The sequence below is a fragment of the Gobius niger genome (genome assembly GCF_951799975.1).
Source record: "Gobius niger genome assembly, chromosome: 1".
In the NCBI taxonomy this organism is placed as follows: domain Eukaryota; kingdom Metazoa; phylum Chordata; class Actinopteri; order Gobiiformes; family Gobiidae; genus Gobius; species Gobius niger.
Genome location: NC_136852.1, coordinates 16,151,719 through 16,170,208, shown reverse-complemented (window position 1 = coordinate 16,170,208; position 18,490 = coordinate 16,151,719). Strand labels below are relative to the sequence as shown.

The 18,490-nt window shown below is 40.9% G+C and overlaps 2 protein-coding genes across 3 annotated transcripts; one reads left to right on the top strand and one right to left on the bottom strand.

The window, feature by feature from the left end:
• The first annotated feature begins 4,993 nt into the window (after nucleotides 1–4,993).
• gpr184 (G protein-coupled receptor 184) lies at nucleotides 4,994–10,188 on the top strand. Its single transcript, XM_079576737.1, has 2 exons — nucleotides 4,994–5,304; nucleotides 9,040–10,188. The coding sequence occupies exon 2, from the start codon at nucleotides 9,083–9,085 to the stop codon at nucleotides 10,112–10,114; it is 1,032 nt and encodes a 343-aa protein (XP_079432863.1). The 5' UTR covers nucleotides 4,994–5,304; nucleotides 9,040–9,082; the 3' UTR covers nucleotides 10,115–10,188.
• A 3,653-nt stretch (nucleotides 10,189–13,841) lies between these two features.
• Nucleotides 13,842–18,150, bottom strand: LOC306959413 (prolactin-releasing peptide receptor). 2 transcript variants are annotated; one of them, XM_079551523.1, is made up of 4 exons: nucleotides 17,678–18,150; nucleotides 15,626–16,023; nucleotides 14,021–14,252; nucleotides 13,863–13,907 (listed from the first exon to the last, which is right to left on the bottom strand). In XM_079551523.1, exons 1-3 carry the CDS (start codon nucleotides 18,138–18,140, stop codon nucleotides 14,028–14,030), a joined length of 1,086 nt encoding a protein of 361 aa, XP_079407649.1. In that variant the 5' UTR covers nucleotides 18,141–18,150; the 3' UTR covers nucleotides 13,863–13,907; nucleotides 14,021–14,027. The 2 variants fall into 2 exon arrangements, with proteins under 2 accessions (XP_079407648.1, XP_079407649.1); XM_079551522.1 differs by having other exon boundaries at nucleotides 13,842–14,252.
• Nucleotides 18,151–18,490: the final 340 nt, after the last annotated feature.

Below are 18,490 nucleotides of genomic sequence, written 5' to 3'. Positions count from 1 at the left end.
AATTGAATACATAATACCAACCGTAAAATATGAGCAAACCGTGCCTTTTCACAGACACAGTTAAATTAGTTGATTTTCTTACCTCACGGTTCTGTCTGGAGCCACTCAAAAACTCACACATGGGTAAAGAAATTAAAGTCTCTTTTCCAATTACGACAATCGTCAGGCCACCAGCAGGTGTTCAAAAATCCCACTGTTGGGAATTATTTCCATTTTCTACTTTGGATTTATTGCTTTTCTTTTGTCATCTTCTTTTGTTAATCGTCCTGATGTCTAACTTTGTTCAGTGGTGGAAGAAATAAAGCCTTAATTTGTTTTTAAGTAGCGGAAATGTACTTGATAGCACGGTTTCCAAAAAGAGGTCGCGGCATTTATTTTTTTTATAATCATTTCACTTTTTCTTCTTTTTTTAGGGCTGCGTGCTCTGAGGGAAAAACATTGGCATTCAATCTCAAATTGCACAATAACAATATTTTTGCAACCGTTTCAATTCAAATTCAAACTCATAATCGTATCAATTTGTTTTGTTTTCCTCATTAAATTATGTCAAAACAGCACTTAAAGCAATACTAAGTAACTTGTTTACCTTAATGTAATCCTTTCCGTAGTTCCTCTGGGGGTAATACAAGTGTAAATGGGATGTTTGGGGGGTCTTTCATCTCCCCCTGGTGTCTCTGACCAGAAAACCACAAATGCAACCTGCCACCAGGTCGGAGTCACCAATACACACTAATAGAATCATGAAGAAGAAGCTAACTAGGCTAACAGGTAAAGCTAACTGCGGGCTAGCGCCACTTAAACAGTATTTACAACTGAGTTTGAGTGAAAAAAAACATCTCCATTGTGTAATTGGATGTACAATATCCCTCTCTCCCTTTGTCTTTTCTGTCAGCGTAGTATTTACTCTCACGGACAGTTAATAAGTAAAAAATCGCAACATGTTAGGACACCTGCAGTGGCGCTTATGGCCTCTGGGGACACGCGTTACTTAGAACTGCTTTAAAATGTACAAAATCGGGACCAAAATGCAACTAGCCTGGCCATTGCCATCCGTAAACTCCGGTCAATTATCTTCTCCCAACATGTACGACTGGGCTTGATCTTAGTTGCCGCGTTACATCTGTTGAATTTCAACCTACCATTCAGCGAGCGGGGGAGGCGGGTGTTGTAGGTGACGTTAAGCATTTGCACCGAATTTGCTGGTGGTAGTTTGAAAACAGATCCAATCATTTCGAAGGAGCTCACCCCTCCCACCTGAAAACGGAACTCAATTGTGAAGTTCCAGACCCTCTGTACGAAATGAGTTTGAGGGTAAGACCAGGCTAAAATGAAACTGGATAAGGCTTTTTATGACTGAAGGCGTATTTCTACACATTTTTAAGATTATGTTACTAAAATGATGTGCGTCTCAGTCAGATGGAACTACAGCAACTTTGTTTCTTGTGATATGGTTATTTCATCACACACTTTTGCCAAATCGATAATCTGACAACACTGTATTTTTGTTTTTTGTTGCATTACATATTCTAGCTCAGTGTAAGGGAGGTCTGACTGATGAACACACCGAGCAGTGTATTGAGCCCTTTCACACGTTCATTGCTCAGTGAGAGGCTCTCGGCGTCTCTGTTGTGAATAGATTTACATTCTGTGATGAGAGCACTTCACTGAACAAAGAGCACACTTATTCCACCTTCACCATTTGCTTCATGAACCTCTAACCACTCTCCTGCCTTCTTACTCCCTCAAGTGTAGCTAAGTTTGTCACTATCTCATCACCTCCACTTCTCCAGACAATCCGCCATACTTCCAAGACACATCAAGCACAGTTCAGACATAATGACGACTGCCTGGTATAATAGCTATTGATATTTATGACACTAAATAGAAAGATATTGCTCCTGTAGAGCAGAGGTTCTCAAACGTTTCACACCAAGCTTCACCTCATAAAATATAGGCTTGATCAACATCAAATCAGGACGGAGTAAAAATGGCCAGAAATGGACTAACCCTCTAAAAACGGGATGTAAACCAAGCCTCACCTCACTTTGAAACATTACAATAAAAACTACGAAAACCACTGCCATAGAGGAAGCAGGTCCTAATCGAAGTTCCTTTTCCAAATACACTCACAACTAGAAGGCCACTTGATAAAAGAAGCAAATTAAGTTATATCTCTTGTTATTGTTTTTTGTTTTATAAATCGACTAAATTCACAAAGCTTAATTACTAATGATATGAACTTGAACAGGTATCACACTTTGAAAATCATATTTTTTCATATTATTAAGAATTAAAGGGGGGTTGTTGTGCAAAATCGACTTTTTCAAGCTTTACATCATGTTATTATGTCATTCCCTCATTAAAAACATGCCTGAAGTGTTGCCTTGGCACATTCACGTATTTTTGAGTAATCTGTAAAAACTATGATGGCAGCCATTTTAGGGATAGGTTTGCCTGAGTCCTCCTCAGAACGCCCCCACCTCATGGAAACGCCTCCGAGCTTTCGTCACCAGCCGAGTAACCAACCACTGCTCCTCAGCAGAACCCCCTCCCCCCTGATGCCACAGACAGCGTGTGGAGGGGGCGTGTCTTAAAGAGACAGAGGCCTATTTCAAGACATTCACTACAGCCATTTTGAGAGAGCAATTTTATACAAGGCAGTTTTTCTAATCTACTGCATTTACAGACCAGAAGGTTTGGTCATCATTGTATTGTGATATAGACTGGTGCTATGTGATTGAAAAAAGCATAATACCCCCTCTTTAACAGTGAGACTCTCGGAAATCCCAGAGCCAACTCAACCCATAGTCTTTCATTTCTCATAGTTTAGTGCTGAGACTCAGCTGCATCATAGTTGCCACTGGCCGCCCACTCAGGATTGGATTTTCCACAAAAATTCCGAAATGTTATCTGAAGAGCACCTAGCATCACAGTGATTTTGCAATTTTCATCCACATCAACCTGAAGAAGCAACACAACACAGTCACAAGTCCTTGGCAAATAACCTGAAAATACATCATTTTTGTGGTCAGTTGCTATTTCTTTGCACAATTCAAACTCGAAGTTGAAGGACAAAATAAATAAATGAATCAACATTGACAGGCTCGGCTTGCATCCTTCCGTCCCAGCAGTATATACGACCCTGCAGTATAGGCCTGATGGTGGCTCTGATGACCGACCACATGGCCCTAAGTACATTAAAAGAGTTTGCCGGCAGGAGAGCTTGGCCTAGCACTTAGGCAGATTGCATTTCCGAGGGAAATATCCCCGAGTGAAAGCATTTTCTAAATGGCACAAAATTGCAGAGATTTTCACGGATAGAGAAGAAATCTAAAAGACTCAGTGGGATACAACTAGATTTAGAAATGACCATTGTAACACATTTTGTTTGTGTTTATTTAATTTCAAGAACAATATGAAATCTAAATATACTGATGTGTTTTTATGGTAGTTTTGAGCGTGGTAGATTGGAAATGTACTATGTTTAAAGGTAGTCATGTGTGTGACAAAGTTCTGCGTCATTTGCTTCAGACTTGAGCTTTTTTCTTTTCTTAATATTACACACTTTTTCCCTTTTCTAGCTAAAAAGGTGGGATGAACAGAAAACAAGGTTGTAGCTCAAACCTTCCATGAAAGCATATTTTGGGTGTGTCCCTCCCTGATGACGGGAGAGTGTAAACACATTCTCCAGTGACCAACTGAGACCTGACTGAGTTAAGATGTGAGTCGAAAATCAAAGAAGAAGTCACTTTTTTTCCTTGCAATTTGACACACAGGACTATTTCCAACAACTGCTGTAATTTTCTAAAGAAATGTCATCTGGAAATTGCTTGATTCTTACAATGTGAAAGGTGGGGCATAACTTCCTCAGGCAAAGCAGATGTCTTTACTGTCAAACGATACACGCACAAAGAGTGACCTGTGTGAGGTTGCATTCCTATAATGAGTACGCATTGATTCTGGTTATTCCAAGAAACCAGCTCAGGTTTATTGAAATCAATAAGACATTTGCCTTTTAAATGATTAAGGAGCTCCCTGTTTATGTTTTCATTGAAGTCTCCATAGAACCAAGAGCACTATGAGATTGAGCAAGATGTTGACGTGCATTTCAAACCACAAACGGGTGCAAACATTTGTCAAATACATCCTGTGTCTCTGCTGTATAGCACTGTGAGTTTACTGATGCACCTTTACAGGATAATCATCTTGAGAATTATTGCAGTACTTTATAACTATTAAAATTATACATACATAGGGACTGTAACTGATTTCTTTTCTCTATAGGGGAATGAAATATTTGATGTCCTTATATAGTATATTGTTAACCTTGACATTTGTAGGGGAATTAAAAAGCATTTCTATCAACTTTAAAGAACTTGCAGGATTGTTTTCTGGCATGTAAGAGACCCTGAAAAGTGAAATATGCCAATAAACTAAAGAGAACTGGGATGCTGCAAATATGATAGAAAAGTAAAGTAAAGGAATGACTTCAGACCACAACTAACATTTTAATTTAGTGGGTTCCTCTTTCATTGTTTGTAATAATACAATCAAAACGGGCCTTTATAATGTCGTTGGTTTAGTTTGACGCTCTGCAGTGCTGCGATGGGGTGGTTTTCTGCTTGATCCCTGCGTTACAGAGCAAAGGGAGCCTTCAGTATGTCTTTCCAGTCACACTCGCCTGATAGGAAAATATGTAACTGTTTACCTCTGCACGTCAACAGCCTGACCACTGGCTTTCGTCACAGGCTCCTTTTCAAAAGCGCATAACAAGAACCGTCCCTGCTCTGGAACCACAATTTTAGTTTTAGATTTTATTCCTTTCTATCAGTGTATCTTTTGACGACACATTCTACACAACCTTAAGCATGGTTGACGCCTACTGTATACGCTTGTCTAACCACAAACTTCTCGTTTCCTGATTTTTGGACCCTACACAGTGTCACTTCTGTGTTTTCACTGCTCCCCTCCCTTGAGTCTTTTTCCTCTGTGTGCGTGTGCAAAAACCCGCCCTCCTCCCAACATGTGAGTATACCCTTGCCTTTTCGGTCCGCAACACTCATCCTGTCTAGGCACACTTGACTGACCTCCCTCAACTTGCATCATTCTCAGCTGAGGGTACACAAGTCCAGACAGGTAGAATATTTAGTAATGTAGCCATGTGATGTTGTGTTTGTTTGTGAGCAGTTGTGAAGGCTTTAGGTTTGACCTTTGAGGACGGTAAACGTGAAACAGACCTGGAATGTGTGTGACACCTCCAGCAAGACACAGTTAACTTTCATCAACCAGAGTTCAACAGCTCAGGTGAGGTTTCCTTATTATCTTTTACACTTGAAACTGCCTTAATATATAGCCTGTCCATCCTTGGGTATCTATTTATTCTTCTTCTTGCTAAAAAAGAGGATCTAAGGACAGGGGACGTTCTGGGACACGTAATGTTGACCGTTGGAAATTTCCCACTGGCTTTCCTCCTTCATTGCTTGATGTCTGTCTCCATGTTGATTTCAGAACAGTTCTGTTTGATCAAATCCGCAATAGTATATGAGTGATATTGGGCACTCTAAAAATGAACTGACTTTAAGTTTTCACCAAAGAAAAGATTTGAGAGCAATATACTGTCGATGCACTGTATACTGTATATTGTATATACTGTATACTGTTGAAGCTGAGCACAGCTTTGCACCGTAGCGGCTAATGCAGCCACTTGTCAACAAGATTTAGGAGCTGAGATTTACAGGAATGCAGCTTGGACCATCACAGCTTAGGTATCCGGGAGGGAGGCTATAAACAAAATTGTCCTCCATTAAATGTGATCCATTGCGTTTCATAAGAGGCATCCAGCACCTGGTCGATTGAAAAAGAGATTGGTGCTATTAATCAAGCGGAAAAATGATTCCAACGAGAATATCGCCATGGAGATATTTTGTAGTATATATTTTTGTTTAATACAAATACTATACATAGCAGCTTGAGTTATGCTTAAAGGCAACACCGCGTAACATTTACCCCAATAAACAGAATACAAGCATTTATTTTATTACAGATATATTTTGTTGTTGAAAAATACCTAAAAACATTCACAAATATGTCTGTGATCTGACTGTAAGTTTACTGGGAGCAGCGGGGACGTCTCCAGCTCGTCTCCATGGCGATGTCGACTACAGGCAGCCAAATATGAGGTTTACATAAGGCTAGGCCCCCATCCAAATCCATTCTTTAACTACCCACTGCAAAAACAGCCTCTTCTGCGTCTAGCTGGACATTAGGAGCACGTTTAGTATTGCTGGCAGCAGCATAGTCCAAAATGTTACACAGTGTGCCTTTAAGTGGGTGCTGGGATTTTGGCTTGAAGAAAATATCATAAAAATCGTTAAAAGTGAACTAAAAGTGTGACGTGGCTTAAAGATATTTACATGTTTCAAATATTATCGGCTTGTATTACACAACTGCAGGTACATTGTTGTTACTTCGGTCATTAATATAAAATTATTTGCCATAGTAGCCGTTGAGCGAACAGTGTAAATGAAACACTACCGTACTTAAATCCACACAGCGGAACATTGCAGGTGACATGTTGCTGTGTCACAAGAGCAACTAAACAGCATGCTGTGTCAGACGTGTCATCATAATAAGAGCCTCATGTTTTTAAACCTAATGTTTTGATCTGTAATTAAAACAACAGAGTGGCAACATCTCCGTGACGACGAGCCAGAGATGTCGTGCTACCAGAAATGGTAGGCTACTAGTCAGGTCTGGGGGAAGACAAAGGCGCCTACAGGTTTCTATGTGACTATCTATTGAGAAAATTTTCCCACTGTATGGTTATAATCCTTTGTGAAATAACACTGAGACACGGGTAGAAAGAATATTTAAATAAGAGTCTCGCTGACAGTGAACTTTGGGAAGAGCAGTATGACAGTTTTGACTAATGGAATTATTTCTGCCTCATCCAGTTAATCAAAATCAGCAGAAGCGTATTTGTAACCATACACGCACACCCATTATCGGTATTATTATTCACCGAAGATGGCCCTCTCTAAATGGCGTCTCCATTATTGGGTTTAGATGGGATGGCTGGTATCTGTGCAGACGGTAATGGCATTAGATGTTTCCGCAGATCATAAACATGGGGGATCTGGGCTAAAAAAAAAAACTGCATAAAGCCCCTAATGATGACGTGGGGAAACTGCAAGAGCTTCCCCTAATTCATTTGCAAGGCTCTATTTTTATCATTTATGATCTTTGTGGTCTTTGCTCCAGTTTTGAGTCAAGAAGCGTTCGTCATCAAAGAAAATCAAAGTCCACCCACAATCCCATGACGAGCTCAGGAAGAATCTAATCAGTGTATGTCAGAATCCCCCAAATTCACTTCAGCTGCACAGCAGGACTGAGCCTGGCCAGTGTCAGAATAGGTTTCATTTATCCATAATGAGTCAAGTGCGCTCCTGAGCTGTTGTGTCTTCTCGGTTAAATGGCACTTGGGTTCAATTAAGTTATGATTATTGCAAAATGCAAATTGTGGTTTTGAATCTTGAATGCCCAGAATACTGCCCAGGAAAGCTAAGGGGATTTTGTGGAAATAAAGCTTAAATGTCACCTTGGCCTCTCCTGATTGGCCATAAAGTCATTCATCTGCCCTCTCTTATCCTACTGGCTCAGCTTCTGCCCATATCTCTAAAGATGCACAACACTAAAATGGATAATACAGATAGTGTATTTTCTTTGTATTTGGGATGGAATAAATGGAATTAATATCAGGGATAAAAGATTACATTATTTCAAGATCATAAAGCAAGAATTCCTGCCTGCAAAGCCTATTGGTCTGCCCAGTTTGCGGATACATGCTGGGAACTAATTTGAGAGACTCAAAGTATTCGGATAAACAGACTGTTCAAGAAAACCTTAAACATTTATTGTGCACATACTGTCAGAAATTGAAATGAAATTGAAATATATACTTCACTAAACGAAGGTTGTAATAAAAAAAATCAACTGTAATGTTAAACATATATAATGATATATAATGAGTTTTCCATGGCATTATAACTGCTGGTATCTGCTTTGGATTGTAGGCCATAGGAGTTTCGATTATAATAGTTGACAGTGTAACCGCATACAGTCCTAGACCACGGAACTATGGTTAAAACTATGTAAGCTAATGCTCCTCATTCTTTAAACCATAAATATCTGTTGTAGCACAATCCGTAGTGCGATCTGTGTAAGCAAGCAAGTACGATCTAAACTAAGTATTAGTCCTACAGTTAATTAGTTTAAAGTAGACCATACACTATGATCTATGTAATGGCGACACATAAACAAGCAGCAACTTTCCTCTCTCTTTGTACAGCAGTGTTTTTGGTCTTTTTCTGGTGGTTTCTGTTTTCCACACTGTTTTGCTGGATGCTTTTGTACGTCTTTGCCGTGTTTTTGTGGGGTTCGGTGGATTGTTTTTTACTGCAGAGAGTCCATAATAGTTCTGAAGAGAGCAGCTTTTGAAAAGTAAAGAAACAGCTTGCTTATGAGCTAAATACATTTGAGACCTGCACATTTCTTCTTCTGAAACAATGAAGAGGCACCAAGAGCCCCAAGAGCAGCACAGTGGAGGCGTCACAAGAGGCGCTACAGGAAACAAAAAGGGACAAACAAGGAGGAGATGGAGAAAGACTGCTGTGGAGTGAAGGAAGCTATGTAGGAGGAAGCGGAAGGAGGAGGAGATGACCAGGCTCTGAAACAAGGAGAAAACCCAGGAGGCGCTGCACCATTTCTGAGGAGCACTGAAAGGAGCCAGCCACCGGAGTAGCCCCGACATCCAAAAACATGCTGGACAGGTTGGCCTGCTCAGTGGCAGCGGCTCAGGGCCAACATCACACAATTTCTTTGTATGGTTGTACAATGACCAAATATGCACTTACTTTTACTTTTTTGCTTTATTTACTGATCCATTTATTCAACATAATAACAAATATAATTGCAAACATTTTGTATATATATATTTTCTTTACAGGGGCTTTTGACTGATTCTTTCTTTTTGCCATGCAGGTGTTTTTTCCCCAACAAAACAAGCGCGGAGTGTGAAGAAAAGATGAATGGAACATCAACAATCGGAAACTCAACCAGCCAAGGAGTTTGTGTCAAAATCGGCGCGAATGCTATCAGTGACTTCTTGATGTCCGTCTACATTTTAGCATTTATATTTGGCCTAATCTTCAATCTCCTAACATTATGCCCTATATTCCAACAAGTGCGGCGCCAGAACGTGCTTGGCATCTTTTTGATAAGCCTGGCCTTCTCTGATTTGCTCTTTATCGGCACCATACCGCTCTGGATCAACTATTACCGCCAGGACCACCACTGGAAACTAGGCCCCACCTCCTGTAGCATCACTGGATTCTTCTACTATTCCAACATGTACAACAGCATCTTCCTTCTCTGCTGCATCTCGGTGGATCGCTGCATCGTGGTCACATACCCCCTTCGCTCCAAAACCCACCGGACGTCCCGCTACGCCTGGATTCAGTGCGTGGTGGTATACGCCATAGTGACAATTTTGCACGTCATGGTGTTGTATTATGACAACTTGACCGATGCACATGATGAAGTCAATGGTAACGACAGATGTTATGAGACTTATCCGATGACACACAATATTGTTTTATTCAACTTGATCAGAGTTGGCATTGGATTTGTACTTCCTCTACTGATCCTGGCTGTAAGTTACTGGAAGGTGCTCGCCACAGTGGGCCAGAGTCCTGGTTTAAGCGCCCAAGCCAAAAGGAAAGTCCGATTGCTGTCATTTGGTGTGATCGGCATCTTCTCAGTCTGTTTTGCGCCCTACCACATTCTCCTTCTCGTACGCTCTTTAGTTTTCTATAACAGCCCGACCACAGATCACGACAGTAGCTACTGCCAGTTCGAGCAGAAAATGCACTTTTATTTTTCATGCACATTGGCTTTGTCCAGTCTCAACTGTGTGGTGGACCCAGTGTTGTATGTGCTGGTCAGTAATGGCGTACAGAATGAAGTCAAGGCGTGCTGGAATAGGCACACAAAGACTCAAACAGAGGTGTGTGTTTTGACAGCACAGCGGGACGTTTGTAACAATAATTTGATATAAGCTGTCCACCTTTGCCTGGTGGTTCTTCCCCTCAACTGACAAATGATCAAAGATTCTTCCACAAAGCAAGATCCTGACTCTGGAGGGGGTGTGTGTGGACCGGGAAGTTTGGGCATCTCTGCTGAGACTGCTGCCCCCGCGACCCGGCCCCGGATAAAGCGGTAGAAAATGGATGGATGGATGGAAATTTGGTGCGAAAAAGGAGATGCTTTTTATTGTGAGGGAGCCTGATGATTTTGACATGGGGTGGCATTTTGACCCAGGGGCGTGTCAAGGGGGTGGCCAGGGAACAGGCATTGCACTGGGGGTCAGTAAGAACAAAACTGTAACAAACATCTGCATATAAGTGTGTGGTGCACAAGTGCATAATGATGAAAATTAAGCATACTGTGTTATAATATTGGTTAAATCCTTAAAGACATTGTGCTCAGGTCATCCCTGGTGCCACCTGAGCATGACTTAGCGCCACCCCTGTGCTACCCCTATTAAAAAGGTCTGAACCAGCCCTTGTCCTGGCAACTCTTTTTCCCCCAGGTTTGGAACTGACACAAAGAACACTGTCTTGTGACTCCTAAATTGCTGAATTATTAACCATGTTCTCTAAATAGTCTAATATGAGCTGCTCTGTCTTCAGACACTTGCCTGTTTATTGAAAGTGTTATGAATTATGTATAACAAACCTCAATCTCAGAGTTAATGAAGGAGATGCAGGACTGTTTGCAAAACAGAAAGCTTTTATACTGAGACAATCAGCCTCCTCTGAGAGAACAACATGGCTGCCAGTGACTCCATCAGATTGTGCAGGAGCTGGAGAGATGTTGAATAACATGCATCGCTATAATTGGATTGTGGTCTCAGGTTTGGTCGTCCCGAGTGTTGCTGAATGGCAGAGCTTCTGTTCAGATGGACACAGCGATAGTTGAAGAGCTCTTGTGTTTTTCCCTTCAATCTGGATGAAATTGATATTGTGGCTGTAATTACGTGACCTCGCTGCATTCAGTTGTAAATAAAAGCATGACCCTCTGAAGTACTTAGCATCCTAATGAGTGTCAGTGAAATCAATGGTTGTGTGTGTTTAACTTGGCAGTACCAATAACCTCATAAACAAGTGATTTCTGATATTTGCAAAATGTCACTGTGCGCTGTATCTCAATAAAACTGTGTTCTAGCTAATAGTAATTTCGAGAATTTCAACTAAAAATTTCAGGTAGAATTTTAAAATAACTACCACTAACCTGTTCAACATGGACATACTGTACGTAGTAAACAAGCAGAAATAGTGATTCGGTACAGTGGACCTCATTATGCATTGCGTCCATTTGAAACACATGACTCAAACAACTGTTTCTTGTTAAAGGCAAATTATCAATACCACTTTCAACTAATTCCCATTTTTAAAAAAAATCCTCAAAATTGTCCCTATTAACTTGAGAAAAGTATACCAGAAACATAAAGCTTGTCGCATTGTTCGTGGCACTGTGGTTGGGTCAATTGTTTAATGATCCACTTTGCCTGCTCCGGTCCGATAGCCCTTTTTCTTATTTAAGCTTGTCGATATTGGATTAGCATCTTTTTCTTCTTTTTTTTACGGAGATGTTACTTTTAAAATCTTTTAAGCATGTTACAATGCTGTTCCCTCATCAAAAACATGCTTGATGTACTTTACTTATCGTTTATTCTTCCATGACTGCTATTCTACGGCTGCAGCTGATACGATCCTCTTCCTGTTTACCCCAAGCCCCTCCCGTGAAGCCCTTTTCTTATCTTGCAATCTCTGGCTACATAATTCCCTCTTTTACATTTTATTTCACTGATTCCAAATCTCAAAAGTAAACTTTCAAATATCTTCCATGAAGCTGTCCATACATTATTGGAGATGTGCTTTCTCCAGACCAAGCTTTGAATGATGTCTCACAAGATCAATACGGTTTTATTGATTGCCTGTTCCATTTCATGCAGCCAATGCCAAAGTACCACTACTCTATCTGCAGCTGTTACTGCTGTTTTCAGAGCAGAGCGATTTTGAAAGGTCAACTGAGAGATGTTTGCTTTTTTTTGTTTTGTTTTGATGTAAATAGTGCCTTTATTGAGTTCACTTGATGGTTTTTAGTTTGGCAATTTAAACAAATGTACAGATCGTGCAATTACATTATCAGTTCAAAATGATCCTTACTGCAGAATGAATTCTTCTTTTAACTTAACAGACACAGAGAAGAATAAAATATATTGGTACAGATTTGAACAATATACAATATTAAACTGTTGCACAAGTCTACAGTCTCTTACGCTAAATTCATTGTTTGAACAAAATATACAGGCAGCAACTGAGAACAGGAAATCCCCTTAGTGCCACTCTCGAAGCGCTGAATGTGAGAGTAGCGCCCATGAACAGTCCACTCTATGTCCATGCTAAATTCAGCCTCAGGGAAGTAAAGCACAATCAATACTAGTGTTGAAAATGCCTGAAGACACTTCAGCAAAAAAATTTATTATTAAAATACCTATAGAAATTTGCCAATTTTCTTTTCCCCCTTTTTATTGGGTCAGTTGTATTAAATCCAGTAGTGGATTAAGTAGTGGATTTATCTATTTGGCAGTTACAGCAAAGACTAAAAACACATTTCCAGAATAGTCATATTGCTGAATTTGCCTATGTTTGTTTTATTATTGTAGCCTATATCCTGAACTTTTGTTTTCTCATTCCCTTTACAACTAATTCTCCTTTAGCCTCTCACAGCTCTTCAGTGTCTCTTTTTATTGGGTTACTCCGCTTCACTTAAGGTCACAGTGTGGTCTATCACCCCCTCTGGGTCTAGACACAAAGAGCAGTGATGTACATTACATACATTCACAACATGTGTTCTCATCATTGAAATCAAATGTTTTGTTTTTTACTATCAGATGTTTGTTCTTGTATTTGATCAATTATGACTTGTCCTTTTTGTGAGTTCTTCCACTTCAAAAACAAATTGATGGAATGAATAAAATGTCAAGGTTTCACTCAGGTAAATAAATGATCGATGTGTATGTCACAACACATGAACAGCATAATTTTCTACTCATGGTGGCTCATGGTCATCTGCGGGTTTAAAGGGGAGCAATGTAGCAATGTGCTCTTCTGAATGTTACTGTGCTTTCAGAACAACACACATTCCAATGACAACTGCAAACATCGGCAGCACAGAACAAATACATAAATAAATGCCATTTACAACATGTGACCTGTTTTGCCTTTACAAAGCTGAACAAAAGCAAGATACATGCACCTGATGAGATGAAGTAGAATTATTTTTGTGTTGACATTCTGGCTGGCCCCAGCGAGACGCTCTGTATTTGTTATTGATTGGGTTTAGGCCATGGGTGTGAAAGTGACATCACTGGCACCAAATCTTCCACACAACAAACATCAAAACAAACATTAATGACATTTAGAATTAAACTGTCCGTACATGACACTGAGAAATGGGAGATATTATACCTAGGAGCAAAACACAAAGCAATAGGACTCGGGACCATTCCCAGACCGCTATGGGAGAAAGATGGCAGCACGTATCCGTTTGTGTGGGGAGTTCAAGGTAGGTCAGCTCCCTGAAGTGAGGCGTTTTCTGATTCAGAAAATGCTGCTGGTGCCCTGGTCCTCAAGTGGACTGTGTCTTGCCTTTAAACGGGTCTGCTAAGGGTCTCCAGTGAGCGCGTGCTGTGACTGAAATAATATATATATATAATACTCTCTGAAATCTCATTGTACATCAGACTCCTGTCACAGCACAATCTGTTTTATGTTTGGTTACTCCTGCTGCCAGGATGTCTTGTGAAGGAGAAAACACATGAGACTGAAAATTTGTTGGAAAAAAAGTGGACAGATGATAAATATTATTCAGAAGAGCCTCTGACGGTGAGTGGAACCCGGAGATTAGGTCCGAGTAGAGCCCCTCTCTAAGGTCTGGTCCTGCCGCTGGCAAGGGCACAGGTATCCCTTCAGATGCATGCGCACCTTGCTGTACAGAGAGGCGTAGATGAAGGGGTTGTAACACGCGGAGCTCATAGCCACGAGATGGCAGCACACCTGGAGAACGTTTATGTAGCGCTTCCCAATGATCTGAAAGTCCGGGTCCAGGTCCAGCAACAGGTTCAGCACCTGTAATGAGAACATAAAGTGACCAATGGAGCCTGTGCATTGACATATCGTATAAAGATGATTAATAAATCATAAACACGACACAAGTGTAAAAAGAATTAAAACATGTTCTAAAATTGCAAAAATATTCTAAAAATAATGGTAATAATGGTAAATATTAGATCTATACCACTCCTCTCACTAAAAAACTGTTTTTCACTGTTTCCCTTTAATCGGTGGCTAGGTTTACACGGTAAGATTACTGGAGACCCCAATAACAGACAACCCAATAATCAGATCTGATGTGTTTACATGCACTTCTGAAATCTGAAAATCCAAAACTTTGAGTCCGACTTGAGCCAGTTCAGTTGTGGATTTTTCGAGCATTTGAATTACCTTCTGAACCGCTCCAATCAGGGACGTGCACAGATACAGCTCAGGTGGGGCTGAATTGTACATTTCGGTTGTCTTTATTTTTTTTACCTTTAATTTTAGCCCCACGCCAAAATCTGAAAACACATGTTTAATTCCCAATAACTCCTGTCTCTGCCTTTCATTCAGCAGCGGCTCGATGTGCACAGCCTGATCAAATGCTGCTGCCGTGCTCTCCCTGCTCTGTTAGAGGAGGAGGTGGTACATCCGAGGGAGAACAGAGTAAAGTATTCTGTAATTATTATGTACTGTACGTGCTCCATTTAGATTACTGCATTGATTGATTGATTGAGTGAAAATGATTGCACCTCCATATTTGTACTTGGTACCATTTTCTAATACATGGCAGCTCAGTGGACACAGCAGAGGTTTAGCCTATCTCAAGGATCCAGAGCTGAAACCTGGTTATTTCTTTAGTATTAGTCGTGATCTCAGCAAATTTAAATATATATAGCAAGGTGGCGAGCAAGGCATTCAGTAGCCAGGAGTCAAACCCACAACCAGATAGTTTTAACCACTCGACCATCAGCTGTACACTGTGCTTTCTCTTTAAACAAATTTGGAATGTATTATATGGGTCACTTCTGTAACTTTTTTCAAGTATCTTTTTTTTTAATTGAAATGTTGTCTGTGTTTTTATTGTATCTTTTAGTGTTTGTCTTGTTGCTGCTTTTTTTTGCTGTATTTTCCTGGTTAGTTTATGTGTGCATGTGAAAAATCAGTTTACATAGATAATCTGCATCATCTGATAATCAGTTTCAGTTTTCCGTGTCACAATAAATATTAGATGAGGCCGATTATATGCCACTTCGATAATATGAGATAATCTGCAATTCAATCATCTCTAGAAATCAGATCATGATCCGATTTTTGGTCTGCATGTAAACGTAGCCACTATTACCACGAATCATTCATCAACCTAAGCACTGTAAAATCCCTAACCCACTGAGGCTCAGTCTGACCTGCAGAGGCAGCCAGCACAGGGCAAACGCCAGCACCGAGGCCACCAACAGAGAGAAGGTCTTCTTCCTCCTCCGGCTCCACACTTGCTGGCTGCAGGACGACTCCCCAGGCATCGCGTAACGCCTCAGGCTCACAGTAATGGCACAGTAGGACACGCTGACAGACAGCAGTGGAATCATGTAGGAGGCAATGAGGATGAAACAGGAATATAGTAGTCGAAGATTGCCATTTTTGGGCCAGAATTCTTCACACACCACGAGATCGATCCCATCAGGTCTCCAGTCCAGATACCGAGTGTAGAAAGATGGAGGTGCAGCCAAAATAAGAGATAAAAGCCAGATAGCTAGTGTCACTGCTCCACAGCCACATGCAGAGATCCTCTTACGCACCGGGTGAGCTGAGGATACACAAGGACAACGTTTATGTCTAAACTATTTACAGTAATGGGCAAGTTTGAAAAGCTCTATTTGAAAAAAATTAAATAAAATAAAAATATCTTTCATAAACAGGACAAATCTGGTTATGTTTTCTGTACATTATGATTAATGTCTCAAGTTACACTATTGATAAGCTTCAGTGAACATGTGGGATTAAAGTTTCATTATGATGAAACTAGTGTAAAGTAAACCACAGAGCTGTGCCCTTAGCTACTTACAGTGGGAGCATAAAGTTACTTCACTGTGTGGAATGTCTTACATTTTCTGATTTTTATTAAAATCACAGTGCCTGCTTCAACTTTTACCACCCAAACATTTACATTTGATCATGTTTTTATTGGCCATAACATGTAAACATTCACAGGAGAGGAGTAAGTAAGTACACTGCCTGAATCTCGCTGAACTGCAACAGTTTTGTAGCGAGGAATGGTCCAAGATTCATCCTGATCGTTGTGAACGTCTAATCTGCAACGACAGAAAAGCAGTTACTGCTACAAAAGAAGAATCAGCAGCTACTTAATACAGATGTTCTCACTTATTCACATGCGGTTGTGAATGTCTCAAGTTTTTATACAAAATATCTAGCTAAACTTGTGAATATATTTTTCCATTGATGATATCATGTTGTCCAGGCCCTGAGGCAACAAAACAGCCCCACACCCTGATTCTCCTGCTCCATACTTCACAGTGGGGATAGGGTTATGATGTTGGTGCTGTTCCATTTTTCCTCCACACATGACGTTGTGTGTTACTCCAAAACTATTCAACAAAATACACTGTGGACTGATTAACCCAAAGTTGAATAGTTTTGGAGGAACAAACAACGTCATGTGTGGAGGAAAAATGGAACAGCACCTATACACCCTGTACTCACAGTGAAGTATGGAGCAGGAGAATCATGATGTGGGGCTGTTTTGTTGCCTCAAGGCCTGGACAACCTGCTACCATCAATGGAAAAAATAATTAACAAGTTCAACTAGATATTTTGCAGAAAAACCTGAGACATTCATAACAGAATGCAAGCAAGCAAGCGAACCCCTGTATTAAGTAGCTGCTGATCCTTCTTTTGTAGCAGCAACTGCTTTTCTGTCATTGCAGATTAGACGTTCACAACGATCAGGATGAATCTTGGACCATTCCTCGCTACAAAACTGCTGCAGTTCATTTTGTGAATGTTTACATGTTATGGCCAATAAAAATATGATCAAATGTAAATGTTTGGGTGGCTAGTTTAAGCAGACACTGTTAAATCATTCTTTTAAAGATCAGATCACATTTTATGACCAATTTAGGCAGAAATGTAAGAAATTCCACACAGCGTACTCACTTTTTCCTCCTACTGTAGTTGGTGCTGAGAATTTTGGCTGGAATTGACAAAATTGACAACTGGCATTGTCAGGCTGGAGAAGACGTGGAAATTCACTCTAGTACCTGATGTAACACACTGCAATCTCTCAGGTTTGAGTTGATATGTTTTTCCCTGTAACTAGACTTTTAGACAAAGTCCCAAATAATGTAGAAGCTTGAATAAAAATCTACATCAAGCAGCTAATGTATTTTCTTGGTAGAATTCACCAGCCTAGTTCTAATATCAAAAGTGTCTCTTTTCCTTACCTACAACCACATAACGGTCCACAGCAATGGCAGTGAGTGACAGCACTGACGCGAACACTGTAGCGCACTGCAGCAGCGGCACCAGGTGACAGAGCGCCCTCCCGAACGCCCAGCCATGACTGTCGAAGGCATAGGACACGGTGAGCGGGACGCAACTCAGGCACATGAGCAGGTCCCCCGCTGCTAAGTTACCGATGAAAAAGTTTGTGGCGTTGTGCAGCCTCTTGTCGGTCAGAATACATGCCAGTAAGAAGGAATTACCCACTCCAGCCACGACCACCACCAGGCTGTAGAGGGGCATGAACAGTGGCTTTAAGTGTAGGAGGAGCTCCATGCCTTCGAACATGTCCAGGGGGTCACTGTGATTTAGCCCATGCCTGTTGGTGCTGTCCAGTGTCGGGTGACCGCCTTCATGGCTGGAGTTCCTGCCAATGCTGCTGTGTTCATCAATCATTATATCCATGTCTCTGTAGGACCTGAAACAAGAAAATAAAAGGCACAATCTATAAACCCCACAGAGGCCATGCACATTATCATTCCAACATGTGCGTATGCCTCATTTGGGGACCATAGCAACAGTGTAATTAATGATTATTAATAAGGTTATGGTTAAGGTAAAGGTATACTTTATTGTCCCCATAGGAAAAAGCATCCTCTGCATTTGACCTATCCATCGATGCCCCTTAGGTAACCCGTAAGGAACAGTGGGCGACCGAATTGCAGTGCCTGGGGACCCACCTCCAGATGTGGAGCCAGGCTGATGGTCAGTATCACCCGGCTGGAGGATTGACCTATTGTACCACGAGGAATTAC

What these genes read in the sequence shown, in the direction of transcription:
- gpr184 (XM_079576737.1), top strand. Translation starts at nt 9,083, where the DNA reads ATGAATGGAACATCAACAATCGGAAACTCAACCAGCCAAGGAGTTTGT.
- LOC306959413 (XM_079551522.1), bottom strand. Translation starts at nt 18,140, where the DNA reads ATGGATATAATGATTGATGAACACAGCAGCATTGGCAGGAACTCCAGC. An exon ending in GGACCGTTATGTGGTTGTAG is followed by an intron (nt 16,024 to 17,677) that starts GTAAGGAAAAGA and finishes GTGTATCCTCAG; the next exon opens with CTCACCCGGTGCGTAAGAGG. An exon ending in TGTGCTGGCTGCCTCTGCAG is followed by an intron (nt 14,253 to 15,625) that starts GTCAGACTGAGC and finishes TTCTCATTACAG; the next exon opens with GTGCTGAACCTGTTGCTGGA.